The 24,248-nt window shown below is 48.9% G+C and overlaps 3 protein-coding genes across 6 annotated transcripts; 2 read left to right on the forward strand and 1 right to left on the reverse strand.

Moving 5' to 3' along the window:
• Positions 1-384: 384 nt before the first annotated feature.
• Positions 385-5,649, reverse strand: DTYMK (deoxythymidylate kinase). Of its 3 annotated transcripts, XR_014957288.1 has the most exons (6): positions 5,505-5,649; positions 4,825-4,933; positions 3,567-3,657; positions 2,079-2,577; positions 1,450-1,647; positions 385-945 (listed from the first exon to the last, which is right to left on the reverse strand). XR_014957288.1 is itself a non-coding variant. In XM_021545414.4 (5 exons), the coding sequence occupies exons 1-5, from the start codon at positions 5,632-5,634 to the stop codon at positions 835-837; spliced, it is 639 nt and encodes a 212-aa protein (XP_021401089.1). In that variant the 5' UTR covers positions 5,635-5,649; the 3' UTR covers positions 385-834. The 3 variants fall into 3 exon arrangements, 1 of the variants encoding a protein (XP_021401089.1); XM_021545414.4 differs by lacking the exon at positions 2,079-2,577; XR_014957289.1 differs by lacking the exon at positions 385-945 and having other exon boundaries at positions 1,601-1,647; positions 2,083-2,577.
• Positions 5,650-5,757: 108 nt separating this feature from the next.
• Positions 5,758-12,497, forward strand: ING5 (inhibitor of growth family member 5). Of its 2 annotated transcripts, none has more exons than XM_021545424.4 (8): positions 5,758-5,865; positions 6,346-6,417; positions 7,080-7,246; positions 8,528-8,639; positions 9,409-9,502; positions 10,735-10,870; positions 11,019-11,080; positions 11,620-12,497. In XM_021545424.4, exons 1-8 carry the CDS (start codon positions 5,829-5,831, stop codon positions 11,660-11,662), a joined length of 723 nt encoding a protein of 240 aa, XP_021401099.1. In that variant the 5' UTR covers positions 5,758-5,828; the 3' UTR covers positions 11,663-12,497. The 2 variants fall into 2 exon arrangements, with proteins under 2 accessions (XP_021401099.1, XP_021401100.1); XM_021545425.4 differs by lacking the exon at positions 5,758-5,865 and adding an exon at positions 6,042-6,215.
• A 1,795-nt stretch (positions 12,498-14,292) lies between these two features.
• On the forward strand, positions 14,293-23,210 carry D2HGDH (D-2-hydroxyglutarate dehydrogenase). Its single transcript, XM_021545405.4, has 9 exons — positions 14,293-14,676; positions 15,840-15,897; positions 16,888-17,027; positions 17,469-17,662; positions 18,786-18,954; positions 19,516-19,659; positions 20,055-20,197; positions 20,343-20,508; positions 21,670-23,210. The coding sequence occupies exons 1-9, from the start codon at positions 14,403-14,405 to the stop codon at positions 21,942-21,944; spliced, it is 1,563 nt and encodes a 520-aa protein (XP_021401080.3). The 5' UTR covers positions 14,293-14,402; the 3' UTR covers positions 21,945-23,210.
• Positions 23,211-24,248: the final 1,038 nt, after the last annotated feature.

Here is a 24,248-nt window from a genome sequence, read left to right on the forward strand (position 1 = left end):
ATGCCCATCTCTCAGTGTCCTTTGCAAATGATTTACATTCCAGATTGTTCTGGTGATTAGGTGATTCAGAGCTGGTCTGGTTTTAAACTGCACTGAGTGTGTGCAGGAGCCACAAGTGACTATTCCTCTCATCTTGGCCAGTCTAAAGTAATTTATGTGCCACTTGTCCTCCAAACTGGCCTTGCTATGAGCTCATCCATCTATTTCAGGTTCTTACCTGCTCACAGCTGGGGAGAAGGCTTGAATTCACCTCTCCCTTTTCTTCCACAGCTCTAGCAAACAGTTTTCCTTGGATTTAGTGCCTGAACTGCAGCACTTCCACCTCCAATATATCCTTCTAGAAGATAAATTATCATACTGAAAAAAAAAATGCCCTGTGCCAGATGTTTCAAAGAGCAGTTTATTAGCAAATCCTCTACAAACTAGTTTGAGCATGGGGGAGTGGGAGGGGATGCATTTTCTAGAGAGGAAGAATGATCAGAAACGTGGCAGTTCCCTAAAAATGGGAACTCTGTGTCCAGGGATGGCACTGGGTTCCACACTCACATCTGCACTCCAGGACTGGAGCTGGAACAGGAGCTTGGGAGAGGGAGGTTTTGACAAGGAATTTGATACACACTCTTGACATACTCATTTAAAAAATGCAGAAGGGACTCTGCAGGCTGGAAGGGAGGAATAGACAATGAAAAGGACATCAGCAGCATGTTGGACCCAAAAGAATACACAGGATCTAAGCTGTAGCTGCTGGGATGTCACAGTCATCCAAGTGCAGAAGATCCAAGAAGTGACCTTTCCTTTTTTTTTTTTTTTTTTTTTTTTGACCTGTATGAAGTTTCATTTCCAGAGTTCTCCCAAAGGTTTATTCTGAACCTCCTCCATAGTTTCCTTTGCAATGGACTTGATTTCTCTGTGCAAGTCTTCAATGCTCTTTGAAGCATCCACTGTCTGTTTCCAAGACAACAAAAATACAGGACAGATAACAGAATACAGAAATGAAAAAAACCTTGTTGTTAACATCTATTTACCCCCCATTACTCAATATGTTATTCTTCCTGAGTACTGAAATGAGCTAATTACACCTCTCTGCAGTTTCTGGAGTGGATCTGGGAGAAATCAAAATATGTAGGAATAGACATTTAAGAAGTAGATGTGAGAGTGGGTGAAGGTAAACAGAAGAAACTGCTGCTGCATGTTGTTTGCTGACAGACTCTGGGGTGTGTGAGAGGCAGGTAAGCTAGGGATTCATCCCAGGTGCACAGAGCTGACCAGGGTGTTCTGGAACAGGGAAGTGTCCTCTGCCACCTCTCACAGTGCCCTTGGCTGGTCCCCAACGTGTCCCACTGAGTAGAAGTGGGAAGGGGCAGCACAGGGAAGTGACGGGCAAAATTTGGGAGCTCTCACTAGAGCCCACCCCAGTCCCTGACAAGTCCATTGGAGTTAATTCCTCACCTTCCAGTTTAGGCTCTTGTCCTCCATTAGGCAATAGAAGGACTGAAGAACTTTCTCTTGGAAGGAGCTGTTCTCATAACGTTCGTGTCCAAAGTCACCTCGTTCTGCTGCTGCTTCTGGGTTTAACTGGAGGAACAGGATCAGGTCTGGCTTTGGGAGTCCAACATCAGGCTGTTTGCACCACTCCAGGCCGAAGTTCTGCCCCAAGCAAACACAGGAAAGTTTGAGGTGACACAAAAAGACAGGAAGGCAGCAGGTTGGCTGGAGAGCGAGGTGGGACAGGAACAGCCAAGGATGGCAGGAATTGAAAACTCAGCACAGGCTACAAACTGAACAGGTGATAGCCCAGCTTACCATGTGGGAATTCAGTCCTGCTCACTTGGGGGTGAGCAGGTTTTGTCAGGTGTTCAGCACCACCTGTGCTTATTTAAGTTGGAGAGAGTGCAAGCTTTTCATGCCTCTTCTGCAGATCCCATCTGAGCTCTACCAAGGCACATTCTGAGCCTCCACACTGCCATTACCACTCCAATGCTTGCTCAGTCCAAAAGAAAGCTGTTCCCAAACACAAACACCACACAGCTGCAATGGACATCTCCCTGAGCCTACGCAGGCTCCTTTCCAATACTCACCTACCTAGGAATTTCAGCCCAGACACAACAGATGCAGTGTTCCAGCTTTTGGATTTTGCTGACAGGTCTGAAGACTTTCACCAGGCCACGTGAATCCATGATGCTGGTTGAGACTAAAGTCCACTTACTGCTCATCCACATCTTAAATCCCTCTAAGAGGAGCTGGCACATCTGCCCTCCAGTTTCTCCCCAGATGTTCTGTATCTTGGTAATCTGGGTACTTTTGGGATGTATGTGCAGCGGGTTTTTCAATCCCATGAGGGGGTAAGAGAAGCTGGAAGTGCCACAACATCTTGGGTGTGAGCTCTGGCAGTCAGCAGACTTTTGTGTTAGGTATGGGCATCAACATCTCCCTTCTTCTGGGAATGCTTCTTGAGTGAAAAACATGCCAAACTCCATTCTTTTTAAGAAGCAGAGGAGGTCCCTTCCAGCAGAAGAGGATGCCATCCCTGCTTCCCAAGGGTGGCATCCACATGGGCTGAGCCCTGCAGGTCACCAGCTACATTCAAAGAAATGTGGACACTTTAAGAGACCCTTCTTCCCCCACCCGAAAGTAGCAGAACATTCCTTGCTGTGCCCATGTGGGTTTGGGATCATTGTTTTGGGGTGACTCTGCTTGTGTTACACATCCTGGCTCTTAATTTGGGGCTTTTGCAGACACCTGATTAGCACCTAAATGTTTCAATGCATCTGTCTCAAGCTACACAATGTCCAGGAAAGCAGGAGGGTGGGAGAAGATGCAGGTGAGGATGCAGGGCTTGGGGGCCCAGGATCTCCTCAGTCCTTCCAGGAAGCAGGGAAAGGCTTGGGCAGGAATGAATGCAGGTCACAGCTGGTGCTGCAGCATGGCTGGAGCTTCTGTGACCACTCTTAGAGGACTGATGGCTGCTCAGCAGGAACAGGACACTTCTGATGGAGTGGGACAGGAGTGTCTGTGCAGAATGGCTCCAGGGGAGGCTGACAGAACTGACTTGCTCTGAAAGCAGGGAAAGACCAAAAGGCACAAGTGGGAATGCCAGAAATTCAGGCTAAATGAAGAGAATCACTTTTACTCTGAAGGTGAGCAGAGAAAAACCCAGAAAGGAATGGATATACATCCCTGAAGATACTCTAACCTTGGCTGGATGTAAGCAAGTCTGCCTATGTCAGGAGGCTGAATTCCACAGGTCTCTTCTAATGTATGTGGTTCTGTTCCACAAATTGATGGGCCAGCAGCCTGAGCAAGTACAGAGAGTCTTTAATAAACTCCCAGAATCATTCTGCAGAGTCAGGTCAGCTTCCAGTCCAGCAGTCTGCCCAGATTTACAAAAAGTCACCAAATAAGTTTCTCTGCTTGTTTCTGGGAAGGGTAGACCCATGTTAATATCTGAGCTGAAACTTCCATCCCTCGTGTCCCAGAAGAATGGCCCCTGGGCCATTCACACCAACAGCCTGGAGCTGCATCCCCAAACAGAGAGAGGGGCAGGGGCTGCTGCAGGTCTCACTCACCCCTTTGGCACTTGTGAAGGCCACTCCAGAGAAGGCGTATCTGTCAACCACCACCGTGATCCCTTGGTGTAACTTCTCTTTCATCATGGGTCTGAAACCATGGGGGAGATAAAACAACAAAGCTGCACTCCTTTATGGTGACAGAAATGAAAGGAGCTCATCTAAAACTCCAAGTATGTCATCCTTAAGGGAGGTCAGCTGTGATGCAGATGGCAGGTGAAGAGCTGTTTGTATTCTCCAGCAGGTACTGACCAAATACCCTTTCATGACACCCAAACTCAGGGTGCCAGCATTGGGCACTGCTCTAGGCAGCTCCAGGGCTTCCAGGCAAGATCACAAATGAACTGTATTAACGTGGACAGCTTAGTCCTCTTCCCTTTTTAGGTGGTAGAGCAGATTTTGTGATATGCTCTGCCACCTTTATTCGTGACACTACATCTTAGAGCTCACTTCTGTGCCTTCTGTTCTCCCAGCTTAACTGGCACTGCCACTACAGCAGAACCAGCAAAGCTTTTCTGTAAAATGAGAACATTTTGGAATCTGTATTTCCAGGGAAAAACAACAGCCAACACTGATTTCCCCACGTCCACACACAGACTCTGTGACTAAAGCAAGGACAGGCAGTTACGGCTGAACATAGACTTTGGCTGCAGGGGAAATTTGGGCACAATTCCTTGAGCATTGTCACTCAGAGGGACTGCCTGGCAAAGCAAGGTATCTTCAGGAAAGAGAGTAAATTCACAGTCTAACTGGTTCAGTCCCAGCTGCCCAATTTTTTAATCCAGTACAGCACAGGAGCACATGGCATTAATGATTTCAAAAAAACCCTAAACTGTGGGATCCGATCTAAGATTACAAGGACAGAGTTAGATGGGATACCGGGAAGAAATTCTTCCCTGTGAGGGTGGGGAGGCCCTGGCACAGGCTGCCCAAAGAAGCTGTGGCTGTCCCTGGATCCCTGGAAGTGTCCAAGGCCAGGCTGGACAGGGCTTGGAGCACCCTGGGATAGTGGAAGGTGTCCCTGCCCTTGGCAGGGGGTGGCACTGGCTGGGCTTTATGGTCCCTCCCAACCCAAACCATTCCAGGATTCTGTGATTAAATCCAAAGCTGTAAGAGTCCTTATGACACCATTTCCAGCCTGTTCTCCTGTCTAAACAGGATCACATTCTTGTACTTTGTGTACCCATTGCAAACTCAAACCCCGTGGGATCCTACACCACCCGTTTTTCTCTCACGACTGAACAAACATCATCTTTACACGTGCTCCCAGCGGTTGGCAGAGAAGAGCAGGTGAATGGTGTGGTCCTCCAGGTTCTTCTCCCTGCCCAGGTAGGAGTTGATCAGCTGCCCAATCTCTGTGGTTCTGTCTGCAGGAAAGACAGGAGATGCACAGGCTGCTTCAGTCTGCTCTTCCCAGATGGGTGTCCATCACTCTGGGGTCTGTCTGTCATTGAAGGGACCAGGTCAGTCCATCCAGGCTGGGAGTCTGTCTGTCTGTCCGTCAGGGGTGGCAGGAGCTCTGTCCAGGGTGAGGGGGGATATTTATTTATATATATAGGATATATAGGAGGTCAGTCCATACTGGGCTGGATTTCCCTGCCTGTGACAGGCCGCGGGAAGGAGCTGTCTCCATGCAGGATGCGCGTCTGTCTGTCTGTCCGTCCGGGAGGGAGGAATCTATCCGCCCACCGCGCCTGAGGGGCGGCCGCTCTGTCCGGGCGTGGGGGGGTCCATCTGTGCGGTGGGAGGCGGTCGGTCCGGCCAGGGTGGGAGAGGTCTGTCGGTCAGGACTGGGGCGGTCCGGCCAGGGCGGGAGAGGTCCGTCGGTCAGGGCTGGGGCGGTCCCTCCGTTCAAACGCGGGGCCCGCCCAGAGCTGCGAGTGCTCCCCGCCCCCTCCCTCCGCCGGCCCTCGGCGGGCTGAGCCCGGTGCGGCGTACCCGGGAAGCGGAGGAGGTCGGCGCGGTGCCCGGCGTCCCTGAGGGCCTGCACGAGCCGCCGGCCCTGGGTACTCTTGCCGGCCCGGTCCACGCCCTCCAGCGCGATCAGCGCCCCGCGCCGCGCCGCCATGCCCGCGCGCGCCGTGCGGCCCCGCCCCTTCCGCCGCGCCCGCCAATCGCCGCCCGCCCCGCCCCTCATGAATATGCAGCGGGAGCGGCGGCGGCGGGCCAATGGGCGGCGCGCGGGCCGTGCATACGGGATGAGGCCGCGGGCCTTGTCATGCGGGCCCGGCGGGCGGCGGGGAGCGGCGCGCGGGCCGCAAGATGGCGACGGCCATGTACCTGGAGCACTACCTGGACAGTGAGCGCGGGGCGGCGGCGGCCGAGGGGCCGGGGCGGGGAACGGGGCGGGAGCGGTATGATTGGGGCGGGGGCGGCGGTGGCGGCAGCGCGGGAATTAAAACTGCGCCACGGGGAGAGCAGAGGGGTGGGGGGAGCGGCACGGTGCCTACGTCATCAGCCGGCGCCGGGCACGTCAGCGGTGCGCGCTGGGGAGCGGGAGCGTGAGGCCATGGCGGCGGCGGGGGCTGGCGGGGTGGGGGTCCTGCTGCCCCTCGGGCCCCGCCGCCCCTCGGCCGGGCCGCTGGTGCCGGCCCAGTGCCCAGCCCCAAAACCAGCTCGGGGCCGGCTGAGCCGAACGGGCGGCTGGCGGTACGTGGCTCGCAGGCTGGCTTTGGTTGGGAAGGACCTTAAAACTCATCTCGTTCCTGCCCCTGCCATGGGCACGGACACCCTCCAATGATAAGGTTGCTCAGAGAATTTAGTGGCGTTTTCATTGTAGGTATTGAGAATCTGCCGTGCGAGCTGCAGAGGAACTTCCAGCTGATGCGGGAGCTGGATCAGAGAACAGAAGGTGGGTGCAGGTGTTTGGGCAAGCAAAGGCCGGGAGAGCCCAGTTGAGGCTGGGATCCAGAGGACGTGACTGTTCTCTCTCAGGCTGAGCGCTCTGCAGTGGGTGTCTCTTTCCTGTGAGGACACAGCTCACATGGCAGGGCTTGGTTTTGTTTCCAGTTTAAATTCGTAGCTCTGTGATCACTTTACTCAGTGGCCATTTGGATGGCTTTCCTTCCATGTGTTTCCATATTTAATAAATTCTAAATTTCTGTGTGCCTTGCAGGACGATTTTTTCTTCCTTTTTGAAGTTTTTGTTGGTATCTGGCTGTGCATTAATTATTCTAATTTTGAGCCATCAGAGCTGTAAGTGATGGCCCAACAAGTAAAATGCTCTGTATGTGGGAAGAGAGGCTGAAACTTGTGAACCCATGGGTTCTGTTTCTGATCTTATCTATGAATTAACTATGCATTAACTTCTGAGTTAGTTGTAGGACATTTGAGAAAAAAAGACTCACACCACAAGTGTCAAAGAGTAAACACCTTTAACTTACTGGTGTTGTTTTTAAAAAGGAAAATGCATTAAGGAATTGAGGGCAGCATAACAGCTGTCAGGAAGGGTGTCCTAAGTGGAAACAGAAAACCAAAAATACCTGCTTTTTGGGTTTTTTTTCTTTTTTCCAGACAAGAAAGCAGAGATTGACAGCCTGGCAGCAGCCTACATCGAGTCTGTGAAGAACATGTTGCCTGAGGAGAGAGTGGAGCACCTGAGAAAGATCCAGAGTGCCTACAGCAAGTGTAAGGAGTACAGTGATGACAAAGTGCAGCTGGCCATGCAGACCTATGAGATGGTGAGCCATGGAAAAATGGGCATCTTCTGCAGTGGTGCATGTGGGGATGCTTCACAGTGTCAGCTTTCCCTCACTTCTTTTTCTTTCTGACTTAAATTTCTCACCAAAACAAATTATTAGTTCTCAATCTTATATTTCTCTCTGTTGCCATCCCCAAAAAGCTCTCTCCTTTGGCACCAGGTTTCTCTTTTGCTGAAGAATTAGTGAGTTTACCCCCCCTTGGAGGCGGCTTTATCAGCAGTAATTGTCTGCCATGTGATAATGCCAGCAAATTTACCCCACTCCCTCCTCCCCAGCAGCTCTATGTCACTGATAATTTATTTGGGGCACACTTAGTTGAAAACAATTTGTTTTTTCTAAGCCAGCTGTTGTAGTGTGTTGTGGAGAAACAGCAGGAATTCTGCTCATTTGCCTTGGTTTATTGGACATCAAAATTTCCTCAATGGACCTTGAGAGAAAACCTCATTTCTTAAGATGCAGCTTTCCACTATTTTTTTTCCTTCTGTCCCTTGAGTTATTCTTATCTGCACGTGTTTTACCCCCTGGATGAAAGTTGAGTGAGGGGAATTCTTTTGACTGTACTAAGTGTTTGTTGTCCGGCTTGCAGAGATGCTTGGGGTTTTGCTACAGCTGCAGTAGGTGTTTGGTTGCCATCAAATACTTCAAAAAAGGAAATTATGTCCCAGGAATATCAATGCCCTAGATAACTAGTGAACTCATTTAATGACAAACTATTGCAGCAGCACAGTTTGGGGGTGGTGGCTTGAAATCCTTGTTCTGAAAGTCACTTTATTGCAGCCAGGGTAGTACAAGATAATTTATATTGATGATAGTCAGCCTGTGCCTGTATTTATTGTTAAACTTGGATCCACATGACAGTGGAGTACCAGGGCAAACCCCTAACTGCTCTGCTCAACACATTTCAAGGATTGTCTCTGGATTCTGAAAATCACACGCACAAACCCAGTATTTTTAGTACCTCTCATCTTGTGTTGTTCTGAAAATCATTAGTGTGAGTTGCTCTGACTCTCTGTTGCCTCTCTTTTCCTTCCTTTCTGCTTGCTTGTGGAGGGACGGGGTCCTTGTGCCTTTGCCTCCCTCATTCCCTCTCCCTGTGCCATTTCCCTTTTCCCAGCCTGTACCCCTTCCGTGCCTCACTCTGCACCACCACGCTCTGTTCCTGCTGATAACAGCCAAGTTTTAGCCCTTCCTGTTTTCGTCTGGGGCTCTTTTTTTCGGGTGTTTCTTTGTAGTTCAGTTTGTGGTTTCCTCTTGGTGCAGGTGGATAAGCACATCCGCCGGCTGGACGCGGACTTGGCGCGGTTTGAAGCTGATCTCAAAGATAAACTGGAAGGCAGCGACTTTGAAACCCCTGGATCCCGAAGCCTGAAAAGTGGGTGAATTGTACACAACTGGGAGCCTTTTCCAGCACTTAGAGTATCAAAGCAGGAGGGCTGAGATGTAAAATAGGCTGTTCCTTCTGGAGGAAGGAAAGTGTGTTGTTCTCTGCTTGTTTTTAATGCTCTTCAAAATGCTTACAGTAGGCAAGAGAGGAAGATAAATGTTACTGTCACTGTCTCATCCTGAGGTTGTTGCTGGTTTTAAGGAGGGTGCTGTGCCAAAACTGCACTGGCATAACAGTCTTAGTTTCAGGATAAATTAGGAATTAAAAGAAGGTGCTATTTTCTGTCATGTATACTGAAACATTGTGTGATTACAGTGACATTTGAATGTGGATACAGCAACACAGCACAGCTTTATGACTTTGAACAATGAAATAAGGGGTAGGAGCAAGGAGGCGGAGAAAAAAGTTATGTTAGTTATTGAGTAATCTATTAACTGTGTTTAAAAGTACACTGAGGTGAAAAAAGAAATACTGCATGTCTAATCAAGTGTGATGCTGTTTATGAACTCTCCTGTCATACTGCAGTGCTTTATTGTCAAAACTACAAACACGGGTTTGGTGCTCAGTTGTTATTTAATTTGCTGTATTTGTGGCTTAAAAATGCATTTCAGTCAGCGTATTCAACTATATATATTTTAAGGATTACTCAATTACCTATGGAATAGGAATTTCAAGACAGTAACTGCATCAAAAGAACACCAGCTGGGGATGTTTCTGCAGCTCAGGCTGAAATGATGGGGTTGTTTTTCCTTTCTAGAGGGACGAAGCCAGAAAGACAAAAGAAGTTCTCGTGGTCGAGGCAGGAGAACATCTGAAGAAGATACACCAAAGAAAAAGAAGCTCAAAGGAGGGTAAGGCAGAGCCAGGCACAACTCCAGGGCCTTGGGCTTGACACTTCATGAATTTTCCACAGGCTCATATTACCCTATTTATGACTCATGTCCAGATGGTGAGCAGTGTTAAGAGTGTTCTGGTCTTACTCCATTTCATTAATGTCCTGCTTGGGACAGGCCAGCATTGTTAATTAACTCCTTGGTTGGCATGTGGAAGCTCAGCATGCTTGGAACACTATGACTGGAAGGACAAGATCAGCCTCCCTGTTGCTGTTGGCAAGCTGGAGAAGATTGCTTTGATTTTTGTCACAGGGCTATTTTTAACAGTTGCTTGTGGTCTTGATGGTAAAAGAAATTCACTTGGCCATCAGGACAGAAACTGATGTTTTGCTGCTGTTCTAAGAATCTTGGAGAATTCTGGGGAGTTGTTTTCAAAGGATTGTGTCTTAAGTAGCCTTGAGTAGTCTGATTTGGTTTTGAGAGGCAAGGAGGACAGCATGTCCCCTCTCTGAGATGGCATTTATATTAAAGGGGCTCAGTTCATTCTGATATTTTCAGGTGGCTAAATGGAGGGCAGGAAACTAAAAATAGTTTCTGTGGACTGCTACTGGCATATCAGCACATCCCTGTCAGGGTAAGAGGGTTCACTCATGCCTGACAGTGAGAAAAAAATCTATATTGAATCAGACTGGGGAAAAACCCAAACAGGTTATTCTACCCACAACCAGGAGTGATCTGTATGATAATTCTGTTACTTTACTCATGACAGCTCCAAATCCCTCTCTTAATTCTTTCTAGTCATATCGTGTTTGATGCAGCCTACCATATTATTTTAATTACTGGATTGTGGTAATGTAATATAGGCTCTAAAACAGCCTTGGTGTGGTTTAGGGAAGATAATGTAAAACACTAATTTTCCAAAGTAGGATTTGGATCTTGGAAACACCAAATCCCAGAATAGCTTGAGTTTGGAGGGGCCTTAAAGACCATCGCATTCCAGCCCCTGCAGTGGGCAGGGACACCATCCACTAGCCTGGGTTGTTCCATATCTGGCCATGAGCACTTCAGGAATGGGGGAGGCACAGCTTTTCCAGGCAACCTGTTCCAGGGCTTCCCTGCCCTCACAGAGCAGAATTTCTTCCCAGTATCCCATCTAGCCCTGCCCTGTGGCAGTGGGAAGCCATTCCCTTGTAACACAGTGCTGTCTGCAGTTGAGAAGTGTTTTGTCCTGACTCTGTCCTTGCCCACAGGTCTGAGTTTGCTGATACCATCCTGTCAGTGCATCCCTCGGATGTCCTGGACATGCCAGTGGATCCCAACGAGCCCACCTACTGCCTGTGTCACCAGGTGTCCTATGGAGAGATGATTGGCTGTGACAACCCAGATGTAAGCATTTGAGGTGTTTGTTTGTTGCCTCCCAACCCTTGTACAGTCCAAGGAGGGGATCCTTGCTCAGTTAGCTCATTCCAAATTATGGGAATATTTGTGAGCCACTAAGAATCTCCTCTGTGGGTTTTCCCTTTCTCTTTTGCAGTGCCCAATCGAGTGGTTCCACTTTGCATGTGTGGACCTGACCACCAAACCAAAAGGGAAATGGTGAGTGTGACAGCATTCAGTTTGGGATTTTTATCAGGCTGCAGTTTGCCTTAGCAAGGATTAAAAACCCTGTTGTGACCCTGACAGAGGAGCTTGGCTCTTCTCATCAGAGGGTTTGCATCCTCTGTGATTGGGGATTATTATGAGGGTAGAAGAGAGGAGACAAACCTTCTTGTTAAAGTCCATTTCCACAGAAGTCTTAGGTACTGATGGGAGCAAGACTGCCTGATAAACAGAGGAGGCTTTGACCTGAGGCTTGTGTAAACATGAACATTCTACATCTGAGGTTTGCTCTATTGTCAGTTGTGACTGTGCTTAGAACAGACACAGGTAACTCTTCCTTTCACTCTGGAGGCAAATTTTGAAGACTTCCCAGGGTTTTACTACGTGCTTGTTATCTTTATTTAATGGGCTGTTTTAATCAAATTAACAAATTGCTTGCCAGAAACCGGCTTAATTATGCACAAATGTTAAAAACAGCTTTCGGGCTCTGTGCTGTTAATTCCAGGAGCTAATTACTGCCTCTTGCTTTTCTACAGGTTTTGTCCTCGTTGTGTTCAGGAAAGAAAGAAAAAGAAGTAAGGACTAGAGGGGGATACACCGTCGAGGCAAGAAGAATTTAATATATTCCTTCATTCATGTTGCAATATTACCTTTGAATATTTTTGTTAATCTATCCTCCATCTTTTTCCGGTATGATATTTAATTATCCAGTGGCCAGTTGAAATTCCTGTTTTTTCCTAAAACAATGACTTTGGGAGGGAGTCCCAAATCCCTTTGCCACGGAGATTTTATTTATGTTAGTCTTGCACAATAATACTGAGGGAGGTTGTTGCCTTTTCTGGCTGTTTCCATTTCCCTGAAGATTCTCTAAGTACATCACTGTGAAGATGAAACCTACAGTATTCTTGGAGAGAGAGAAAGTCGGATTTATTCACCAAATAAGATGAAGGCCTGAATTGTTAGCTGTGATTGCCTGTGTGGCACATGGGTAAATCAGGTTTTAGGGAAAGGCTCCATGAGGATATTGTTTGTTCCCATGATGGCGTGGCTCTGCTGTTGAAGAAGGCCATCAGGAATGTTGTAACAGAGCTTCTTGTCTTTTTTTAATGGGCCACATTTGCATGTTCTTGACTTCTCTAGCTGTCTTTCAGATGATGAATGTGAATCCTTGCATTAGCACAGTGTCAGTGGTTGCAGCAGAAGAGAGAGAGGAAATCAGGAGCTGGAAAGCAAGTCTCTGGTTTTTCCTTCCTCTGAGATACAGAAGTTGAGGGAAGAGCAGAGAGAACTCTTGTCTTCATATGTCTCCTGCATCATGAGGCTTACCTGCCTTCAGTAAAAACATAGTGGGGAAATGTGTTCCAGGTTCCCTTCCTGTTGGTGGAAGGAAGAAAACAAAGCCCCAACTCATGAACTTTGCTGGCTCTGGTCCCTGGTGGGTGTTGGTGGCAGCTCTGTGCAGGGCTGTGTGCTGCTTTCCATACCAGTGTGCAGGAGCTCTTGGTACAGACTGCTGGAAAGGAGTCTGGAGTTTATGGAGTTTCCATAAAGAAACTCCCAGATAGATAAACTTTTCTTCTGCTGAAAAAAACAGCACAGAAGGTTAAAAATACTTCTGCTCAGATTCTGGCACCTGTTTTCAAAGGAAAGAAGGCTTTTCCTGTTACACTGAGCCTCTTACTCGTGGTTTGCAATGAAGTAGAACACAGCTCCTGCCACCTCTCCTGCCTCTGTCAGGCTTTGTGCCTGCTGCTGATGTAGAAGAAACCTTTCAATTGTGAGGCAGCTTTTCCATGAACATTGATTTGTGGCAGGGAAAAAAGGATGGATTTTAGGGAAAAAAATCCCTGTCTTCAGGGTCCTGTCATTTCCAGTGTGATGTTGCAGGTGTCTTTACTACATTGCATCACGGAGAGATGAAGTTCCCACAGTTCTGTGCATGAAAATGATGCACATTTGTCCTTGCTGCCTCAGAGTGGCACAGGGAAAGCAGGCAGGGAAATCAAAGCCAGAGTGCTGGATGGAAGGAGGAGGAACAGCACAGTCACTGAAACCTGGAGTTCAACGAGACCTCTTCTTCCTGCCTCTTCATGAGAGCAAATGTGATACCTGCTGAGCCAGCTTGTGATCCAGTCCCCAGAGGGTGAGAGCTGCTCCTCCTTCACCCCCTGCACTGGGCTGAGTTGGAGCATTGCTGTGTCCTGAAAAACCATGCTGATGCTGTCCCAGGTTTTGTTTTCCCCTTCCCACCCAATGGTATTGTAGGCAACTTCTTTTCCTGTTTTTCCTAAGCTATGTTAGTACTGGTATTGCTGTGGATTAAGCATTTGATTTGAAACAATCTCAAAATTCCACTCTGGAGATCTTGCTGGAAACATGCCATGAGGGAAGAGAGCTGCTCTGGGTGAGCCAGTGTGGAGCCGACTTCCCTCAGCTCTAAAATTCTGGTCAGGTAGGATAACAAAACACATTTTTTAGAAGTACTACTGGGGCTTCAAAGAGCATTTTCCACTTGAAACCAGCAAAGCAAAAAGGAAACCAAGCTCTGGAAGGTAGAGCCCTCAAAAGGAAGGATAATTTGCTAGGAATGATAAATAGTTTGAGGTACAACATTCTCCTGTTCTTTACAATGCCTGTGATGTGTAAAGCATCTGAGATCTGATACCAGCAATAAACTCTCCCACTGGGAACATGCCAGTTCAGGGCTTGGATGGGCTCAGGAGCATCTCCTGCCCTCTTTACACCTGGTCGTAGAGAATTTTTACGACTCCTTGTAAACAGAAATACCAGCAGCCTTCACTTTTGCTTACTAAAAGATTTAACCCTTCTGACTTTTGAATGTACAGTGTTAAATATTTCCCGGAGAAGGGTGATCCCCCTAAAGAAATGCCCCAATAAACATCGCCCGAAAACCCCGCCAGAGGGGGGCTCGGCTTTACCGCAGCTCATCCAAACTGGACGAGACCCAATTACTGAGACGACAGAAAAAAAAAAAATGTGAGGAATGTAAAGTTTAAAACAAACAAAAAAAAAGTATATCTGTATTTTTTGGAGATGTTGGATTATATTATAAATAAAAGTATTTTTGGGAAATAAATGTGTGAGGGGGGTGCTGTTGCAACCGCCGGCCGCCAGGGGGCGATGCCGCCCGCCCGCGCTGAGCGCGTTCGCGCTCAGCGCGGGCGGGCGGCAGCGCCCCCTGGCGGCTCGGAGTGAGGCGCGCGGCGCTCCCAGCGCACACGCAGCAGCGTCCTTGGAATCTCCGCTCTTCCCGGGATAATCCCGAATTTCCCCCGCTGCGCTCCCCCCTCAGGGCCCAATGAGGCTGTTCGCCATGGCGCTGTGGCGGCGCGGGGCCGCCTGGCTGAGGCGCTGCCGAGGGAAGGAGGGGAGAGGTCCGGGCGTGCTGCGGGGCTGTGCCGGCTGCCGGGAGGTGGTGCGGACCTGCGAGAGGTACGCGGTGAGGCGGCTGCCCTTCGCCCGGCCGGAGGAGCGCGATGTGGCTTTCTTCGAGCGCCTCATGCCCGGCAGGGTGCTGGCCGGCGAGGAGGAGGCGGAGGCGTTTAACGTGGACTGGCTCAGGTCGGTGCGAGGTGAGCGAAGCTGCGCCGCGAAAGATCCCTCGTGTCTCTGCTAGGCGCCGGAGCAACGTTTGCCAAAGGGGATCTTGGTTTATGGCGGATCGCATCTGGACGGCTCGCAGTTCCTCCCAGCGAGGGAGCCATGAGGGTTAGCGAGTCCAACTCCTGACCCTCAACACAGCCCCAGCCTGTGCATCCCTGAGAGCCTTATCCAAATGCTGCTGCAGCAGCTCGGGCAGCTCCCGTTCCCTGGGCAGTGCCCGACCGCCCTCTGGAGGAAGAATCATTTCGTGATACCCGCCCTAACCCTTTCCTGGCACAGCTCCAGGTCACCTCGGGTCCTGTCACTGCTCACCAGAGACCACCTGAGTGCCTCCCCTCCAAAATGAGTTTTACTCATAAAATTACTCCTTTAAAAATCACCTGATACCTTGTAAACTTATAGGCTTTCATTTAAAAATAAATCTAAACCCTCCAACTTAATAATTATTTTTTTTCCTGAGACTAGTTGATTCAGCTGACAGTTTTGATTGAACCTCAGAAAAGAATATGAAAGCTTTTGGGAGAGTTGACTGCAGCCTTCCAGTACCTTAAGGGGGCTTATAAAAAGGAGGGAGACTCTTCATATGGGTCTGGAGTGGCAGGACAAAGGGGAATGACTTCCCACTGCCAGAGGACAGGGTTAAGTGGGATATTGGGAAGAAATTCTGCCCTGTAAGGGAGGTGAGGCCCTGGCACAGAGAAGCTGTGTCTGCCCCATCCCTAGAAGTATCCAAGGCTAGGTTGGACAGTGCTTGGAGCAACCTGGGACAGTGGAAGGTGTCCCTGCCCATGGAATGAGATGAACTTTTAGGTCCTTCCCAACCCAAACCGTTCTATGACTCTGTGATTCTAAACCAAGCATTGTGAATTATTTGTTGGTTCTGTCAAAGATTGCATGAGAATTTAAACTCTGTCCCATTACCCCCAGTGGCAGTCAAGTCTACCTGTACATACAAAGTTTTCTGCAGGGCTCAAAGGGCAAGGCTGCTGTTGAAATGTTTGTTGTCCAAGTGGTTGAAATGCCTAACGGTGGAGGGAGCATTGTTATTTCCCACCTTATGTTTTCCCACCTGTTTCTTTCTGACCTCTGCAGAGCCACAGCTTGCCTTGAGAGTCCCTTGCTTTCATTGCAGGCTGCAGTCAGCTGGTGTTGAAGCCCCAGACAACGGCAGAGGTGTCTCAGATTCTCAGGTAACACACACCTTTTCTGCTGGGCTTGGTGCTGAGGAGACTTGGGTTGAGTCAGGGATGATCTGGTGCATGAAGGGAGCTTGTAGGTAGGTGTTCAGACACCCATTGCTTAAGCACTGGAGTTGCTGAGGCAGTTTTCTTAATGATTTTTCTGTTCTGATAAATGGCTGAAATTAGGTATTGTACAGGTGCTCAGAAAAGAGAAGTTTTGTGAAAGATTCAGGAGGGTCTGTTTGAAAAGGTAAAGAAGGTTAGGGCAGAACCAGGCAGTTGGAGGGTCTGTTTTATCCACACTGGTGTGAGCACAGCTCTGGTTGGGCAGTGCTGTGCCAGATCAGTGTTTGGCTGAGGAGCTGAAAGCTGCAGGAGCGTGCTCTTGGCTCTGTTAAAACAGGGATGCAGAGCACAGGAAGGGCGGGCAAGGCTTCTGAAGGAGCTCTGGTGCTGTGGGGTCTGTGCCATCCCTTGTGCAGGAGCTGCTGTGAGCTCAGAGGGGATGTGGTGGGTGGTGCTTGGCAGGGATAGGGCAGGTGGAGCAGCTGAGGCACAGGTGCACATATGGCTGCCTACAGGGCATTAATTTCTTGGGAGGAGGAGGGCAGTCGTGTCTGAAACCACTGCCAGAGGCTGGCTGTCAGAGCCCACTGGGGAGCCCAAGCTGTTAAAACAGCCTGCTGCAGAAGCAGCTTCTGCAGAAACATAAGCAGGGCTTTCCAGGCAGTTGTTGTGTGCCAGATGTGGAGATACACAGGGGGCTAACCTCAGGTGTTGGTTCTTTGCTCAGCACTGCGATTGTGTTCAGACAGGAGCTGCACTTTCTCACTTTGTCATTGAAACTCTCCTTCCATCTATTTAATCTTTTGATGAAATGCTGCTTAATTTCAAGGAGCACTGTCACAACAGTCGACATTCATGTAGAGGTGAAACTTCTCTGACAGACTGATTATGGCTTTTAAATGCATAAAAATTCAGAAACCTTCTTCCTTCCAGGTACTGCTATGAGAGGAACCTGGCAGTGAACCCTCAGGGGGGAAACACGGGCCTTGTTGGTGGCAGCGTTCCTGTCTTTGATGAGATCATTCTCTCCACTGCTCTCATGAACCAGATCATCAGCTTTGACAAGGTGTCTGGTAAATATTCTAGGGATGTGAAGCACAGAAATGAGCCCCAGGCTGCAAAACAGACATTTTCCTGGGAACAGATAGCAGCAGGATCAGCAGGGTTCAGCCCAGCAGCATCATAAGGAGGTTTGTTTGGATTTTGGGGGGGTTAGGGGTCAGGCTGGTGTGAGTATCTCTGTTCAGAGAGGGAGAACAACGAGCAGAGACACACTTCATGTTGCTGTGTTTTACCAGTCCAGAGTTGTGGATGACGAGATACTGAGGCAATAGCAAAGCTCCCCGAAGCATGGGGAGGGCAGTTCCCTGGAGCATGCACAGATTTGTACATTTAAGTTGAATCCCAGGAAGTTTTGAAGGAAGTGGTGATTGCATCTGCTCATACTGCTCCTGCTTCTTGAGGAGGCACCTTCTCCTCACCCATCAGCTTGTAGCATGGCATTTGTGTTCCAGGAATCCTTGTGTGCCAAGCAGGCTGTGTGTTGGAGAGGCTCAGTGAGTATGTGGAGGAGCAGGGGTTTATCATGCCACTGGACCTGGGAGCCAAAGGCAGCTGTCACATCGGGGGGAACGTGGCCACCAATGCCGGAGGCTTGCGGCTCTTGCGATACGGCTCTCTGCGAGGGACCGTGCTGGGCCTGGAAGTGGTAAGGCGAGTACCTGGCAGTTCCCTTCTCTGTTTAATCCTCTGCTGCTTACTGCTTCCTGCTCTTCTCACTGTCCAGCACACAGTCAAGTTCCTCTCCAGCCTTCCGCTCTTATCTTTTCCTTGTTGGACTCTTTTGAGAAGGGTCAGCACGTCTTCATGTGTGTAGCATGTTATTGCTGCTGCAGTTTCCAGCTTCCTGACTTCCAGTGCTTGATGACAGAGGTAGTGTTAGGTGGTTTTCTAATCCAGACAAGTGAAAAGAAGGTAGGGAGAAGTTTGGACATCCCAGGTTATATGGAATTAGTTCCTCTGAGCATTGGGTCTCTGGAGCACTCTGCTAAATCCATCCTGCATCACTCTCTTCTAGTGGCTGCTCACTTGAATTTTAATAGAATCATAGGATCACAAACTGGTTTGTGTTGGACGGGGTTTTGAAGATTATCTTAAGGTTTAAAGCCCACCCTATAACAGAGCTGTCTGCTTCTGATTCGTTTGGCTACTGGCTGTGTCCTAGAGTCTCTGCTGTTCCTCAGCTGCTCCTGTCCTACAGGTCTTGGGATGTAAAGGCTGGATTAGGAGTTCTAAAAGTTTTCACGTCTGGGGGCAAAATTTGGGCAGGGAACAGAAGCTTGGCTTTGTTTTACTGTATAGGCTTAGAAAGGAGAGCATTTGTCTGAGGTCAGTTTGGCTCTAACGTCAAAATAGCTTTTAATAACCTGTCTTGGAGATACTCAGCCTTAATTTAAGGCTCAAGTGGCTGAGGGTTCACTTCAGTCTGCTTAACTGTTCACTGTTTCAAGTAGCTTTCCTTGCTTCTGCTGGATAGTGGGAGCTAGGGCTGCAGAGAATGGCTGAATTCTCCACCATTAGTAAGAAAAGCAGAGCATTCCGGATATTCTGTTATTATTTGTCCTGATGGAAGGAGAAATATCTACTCTATACCACTTGGGTAGGATTTAGAGCGGGGGGAAGAGCTGGGAATGGAGGAGCAGTGTGGGAATGGGCTGCAGATGTGTCAGGTGCTCAAGGGGAGTGACACTTCCCATCAGCTTGCTGATAGGCAAGTTCATGCCAGCAGAGTCCTACCCAGGTGCTCTGACTGGGCCCCTGTGTTCCCACAGGTGCTGGCTGATGGCTCAGCTCTGGACTGCCTGACCTCTCTGCGCAAAGACAACACGGGCTACGACCTGAAGCAGCTCTTCATCGGATCCGAGGGGACCCTGGGAGTTATCACTGCTGTCTCCATACTCTGTCCTCAGAAGCCTAAGGCTGTGAATGTGGCATTCCTAGGTAGAAGCTGATATTAATGATTTCACACCTGAATTCCAAGGCTGGGAATAGAGATAGAGAGGAGAAAGCATTGTTCAGCCTCCTGAGCTGGACTGCCAGCATCAACTGGTTTCTGGGAAATAGTGTGGGGCTCTGTGCTAAAATACCTGTGCAGATATTTGATATCTATTGAAATAGCTGCAAGGACAGTTTGTTCTGTAAGGAAGGTGGAGCCAGGAGCTTAGCAGGGTGAGGAGGCAGGCAGGACAGTCCCCTCACTGGTGAGGGAGGGCCTGGTCTGACAGGTTCAAGAGATGAGCAGGGCAAGAGGCAGCCACCATCCAGGAGTCAGGTGAGTGACAAAGTGATGAGGCAAAGCTGAGAAATCATGTCTGCAGGTCAGGCTCTTGATCAGCAGAGTATGTGGCCAGGCTGCTTAAAAGCTCCTTCTGAGTGTCCCTCAGCAGGTCCAGAGTGGTTTGTGGGGAGCCTTCACTGTCATTTTTTTACTTCTCAGAGACCTTAGAGAGTTTGGGAACATGTCTGTTTTTTGGTCCTGATTTCTCTCTGTTCTGCCCGAAGGGTGTCAGAGTTTTGCCAAGGTTCTGGAAACATTCACAACCTGCAGAGCCATGCTGGGCGAGATCCTGTCTGCCTATGAGTTCATGGATGAGAAGTGCATGGAATTGGTTGAGAGATATCTCAAGCTGTCCAGCCCAGTGGCAGGTACCAGTGATACTCTCAGTGTAGAAAGGGGCACTGTACTGCTTGGGGATTTTTAGACTACTTTTAAACACTTTTAAAAAGTGACTCATTTTAAAATGTTGACTCACTGACTTTTAAAAGGTTGGTGATTGTGTGGGCCTCCCTCATATCTAGTATATCCATTCCAAACACTTTTTATCTTTAAAGATGAGACTTCTTACTTGTATTTGTCCTCACAGATCTGCTGGCTTTCTGGAAAGTGGTTGCTTAATAAAAGATCTAGCATGTCAGTGAAGTGTCCTCTCTGGCACCAGAGAGTCTGGGCACATAACATGTGGGGAAAGCTCCAAAACCTGCCCTGAATTCCTCTGTTTTGCCTCAGGGCATCTACTTACTTTGTTTGCCCTCATTCTCAGACAGCCCTTTTTATGTTTTAATTGAAACTTCGGGCTCCAACACAACTCACGATGAAGAAAAATTGAACAACTTCCTAGAACGGGCCATGGCTTCTGGTTTGGTCACTGATGGAACTGTGGCAACGGACAATAAGAAAATAAAGGCAAGTCCGTGTTTCCTCTCCCACAAATCTCTTTGACATGGATTTGTGTTTTATATAGGGAAATGTTCAGACTTGGGTTTGGTGTATGCATGGAACCCAAGAGCTACTTGGCTTATATGGATTTCTGTGGTCCTCGATTCCTCAGGTGCTGTGGAGCCTGCGGGAGAGGATCACCGAGGCCCTCACTCACGAGGGTTATGTGTACAAGTACGACATCTCTCTGCCCGTGGAAAAGCTCTATGACCTCGTGACTGATATGAGGGCTCGGCTGGGCCAGAGCGCCAAAAACGTGGTGGGCTATGGCCACTTGGGTAAGTGGAGGTGCTGGGAAAGGAGGTGATGGCCCTTCTGTGCTGCAGGTGAGAGGCTTGAATTGAGGGCTGTGGAAAAGGAGGGTGCATTAGGATTTTTGTGCTTGAATTTCACTGCTTTTAGACTGTTTTCCATATACTGATGGCAGGCTGCTGGCCAATGAGCCAGGGAACTGGTCATCTGTATCTTCTTGCTGTGTACTTCCTATTTAAATATGTAATTTGTTCAGTTGGACCATCAATTTGGTTAATGTACTTAGACACATTTGGCAGATAAACACTTTCTTGTCTAAAGTGATTAATCCTACTGGAAATCAGTTTTTTGTGAGCCATTAACCCTCTAACAGAAAGTGATAATGGTAAATGCGCAGAAAGGCTGATAGGTTTGTCAGCAAGCTGGGAAAGTAACCTGATCTCACAAGCAGATAAACTGATCTTTTAGCAGAGCTGCTCTGTTACAAAGGAGCACTCTTAAGCACATTTGATTAGGGATCATCTGAAAGACACGTTGCATAACAAAGACTTCCTGTTGGTAGCTCTTTAAGGACTAAGCTGTGTTCTGTGAGGGTTCTGTGCTACGATGCAGGAGGAGGATGAGTAAGTTTTATTTATTTTTGTGTGTTTTGTCTTTCGGAGTACCCAGCAACTCTGTGCCTAAACAAATACTGTCACACACAGTGGCAAAAAAGAGAAATTGTTCTGCTTTCTTTTTTTCTATTGATACAGTGCCAAAGTGCATTTAGAGCATTGCACAAACATAATAGGGAGAGAAAAAGTGATGAAGGACCATGTTAGAACCTAATGATCATTATGAAATGCCATTGGGGAAGTCTTTGACATTGCATCACAGTGGTGGCACAAGCATTAATGCAGCACAGTGGGAATTTTAAAATCACAAAAGTCGGAGTTTGAAAGTGGCTTAACTCAGAACACTTCCTCAAATATTGCACTAGGAGCATGGAAAAGAAAAGATACTATTTGAACTATTTGTGCACAGTGAGGCTGACATTTGTAGGACAGTGAGCAGCTTGCCCTTTTTGCACAGTTTGCAGTCTAACAAAGACCCTATTGTTTGAGAACATGAAGGAGCCAGGAATGAGTATCCATTGCAGGGCCACCAGGTTTTTCTCCCAGACCCACTTGTGCAATATTTTCTTCCAGGAGATGGGAACTTGCACTTGAACATCACAGCGGAGTCCTACAGCCATTCCCTGCTGGATGCCATCGAGCCCTTTGTGTACGAGTGGACTGCGAGATGCAGCGGGAGCATCAGCGCAGAGCACGGGCTGGGCTTCAAGAAGAGGCAGTTCATTGAGTACAGCAAGCCACGCAAGGCAGTGCTGCTCATGCAGCAGTTCAAAGCCATGCTGGACCCCAAAGGCATCCTCAACCCCTACAAGACACTGCCCTCGGCTCCCGAGAGGAGCACGGGCTGAGGAGCCAGGAGAGCAGGGCAGCTCCAGCTCCGTGCCTGCACTTGAGCCACGAGCACACTGGATCAGCAAGCACATGGAGTGCTCCGTGCTTGGTTTTGTTAGTGGGATGGAACAAGTAAAGGAATGTGGTTGATTGTTTTGGGGAGTGCCTGCTCTTGCTGAAGAACACACTGCTGGGTTTCCTGCTGAATCTGAACATTGAAACTAAACACAAAGATACTGTGTGTGTTTGTATATTCCAACTCTCTCTCCCCTTGAGTTTGCTCTGATTTATGAGTGACAGCAGCCAAAGGAGGCATTTTCTCACTTTGGCTGTGCAAGTGAGAAGCTCACTTAGGCTCTGAAGCATCAGAGATACAGGAGAACCTGTGGATGCAAGTCTTCCAAATGAAAGCGTTGCTCTTCCTGTCCTGGTTTGAAAAGACAGGTGTCTGCTAATGAAGGCAGGAGCCTCCTGTGAAATGGAAAATGTAAATCCCCTCCCTTTGAATTATTATTATTTTGAAAAAACTAAGAGGCTCTCAGGCAAAGATATGCGAATAGGAATAACAGTTCTTTACTAGGAAAATTAAAATACAAATGCAATAGTACAAAAAACAACAACAAAACAAGCTAACGAACAAAAACCAACCAAACAAAAAACCTGCCAGAGTCAAAACAGGACCTGACACCTTGTGGGTCAGGGTGGTGGCAGCAGTCCCTTTCCATGGTGGCTGCAGCCTTCCTGCAGTGCCAGCTGTGCTTCTGCTGGAGCAGGGATCCTGCACAAGGGGGGAGTTTTCCTCTGGAGCTTCAGTGGTGGTGATCTACACCACCTTCAGAGGAAAACTGGTCTTCCTCTGGGAATGCAGTGGGGAAGGAAGCTGCTCCTCTGGGAATGCAGGGAGAAGGAAGCTGCTCCTCTGGGAATGCAGGGGGAAGGAAGCTGCTCCTCTGGGAATGCAGGGGGAAGGAAGCTGCTCCTCTGGGAATGCAGGGGGAAGAAAGCTGCTCCTCTGGGAATGCAGTGGGCAAAGGCTGCTGTGCTGTTCCCAGGTCAGATTGGATCCAGGTAGGAATGTTGGCTCCTCCCCTGGGCGGAACATCTCCCCATGGATGATGGCATTTTCTCAGCCATGCAGGGACACTCAGTGGCCCATTAACAGAGGATATCTCCTGGAGGGAGGATTGGTTGTAGAAGAGATAAACAAAAACTGCCCAATGAACAGAAGAGAACTGCTCTACCTTTAACAGATGGTAATTTAATACACACCCAGCTAAACCTGAGACACTTCCTCACTTGTTTTATTTAATACACTTATCCCAAAGCCCACAGCAGCATCTGGCTATGCCCTCTTTAGTAATGCCACCTCCAGGCTTTCCCAAATAAGCATCAGTGTTGTCCCATGTACAGGTCTGCAGTGCTGGAAAGACTGGCCAGAGAAGAGAGGATGCTGGAGGCCCAGTTCTGGATTTTATTAACTGGAGGAGAAATAGCAGCAGCCAGGATGAGGGAGGGGATCCCAGCCCTCCTGCTTGATCAGGGGCAGGCTCTAGGCATGCCAGTATTTTCCTGCTTTCTTGATTTCTAGTCTGTTCTTCCCAGCAAATCATGATTTGGTCTCACAGGGAGGTGTCAAATGATCCCTCCCAACCAGGCTGGATAATATCTGGGATAACCTGGAGTAATAATCCAAAAGGATGAGGCTTGGAGCAACCTGGTCTAGAGGAAGGTGTCCCTGCCCATAGCAGAGAAGTAGAATGAGATGGGGTTTCAGGTCTCTTCCAACCCAAACCACTCTGAGACTGTGCTGGGAGTGCTGTGGGCTCTCTGGAGGGACAAGAGGCCTTGCAGAGGGATCTGCACAGATGCACCATGTGGCAGTGCCAGTGGCACAGAATTACTGAGCCCAAGTGCTGGGTTCTGCACCCAGGGTGGAGCAAGGCTGAGCATGAGCGTAAGCTGGGAGAGGAGTGGCTGGGGAGCTGCCCTCTGGAAGGGTCTGGGGCTGCTGGTTGGCAGCAGCTCAGCAGGAACCATGGCCAGGAGGGCAGGTGGCATCCTGGGGACACCTGACACAGCGTGGGCAGTGGGCCAGGAGAGGGGATGGCCTGGCTGTGCTCAGCACTGGGGCGGCCTCACCCAGAGCACTCCAGCGTTAGAGATGGTGGGAACGTGCTTGAGTGTCTCCAGAAGAGGAGAACCACGCTGGGGGTGGAAGATGTGACCTGGGAGGAGGCTGAGGGCTCTGGGTTTGTGTGGCTTGGAGAGAAGGAAGCTGAGGGACAACCTCATCCCCCTCTGCAGCTTCCTGAGGAGGGGGC

Source organism: Lonchura striata, chromosome 9 (genome assembly GCF_050655825.1).
Source record: "Lonchura striata isolate lonStrDom1 chromosome 9, ASM5065582v1, whole genome shotgun sequence".
Taxonomy (NCBI): domain Eukaryota; kingdom Metazoa; phylum Chordata; class Aves; order Passeriformes; family Estrildidae; genus Lonchura; species Lonchura striata.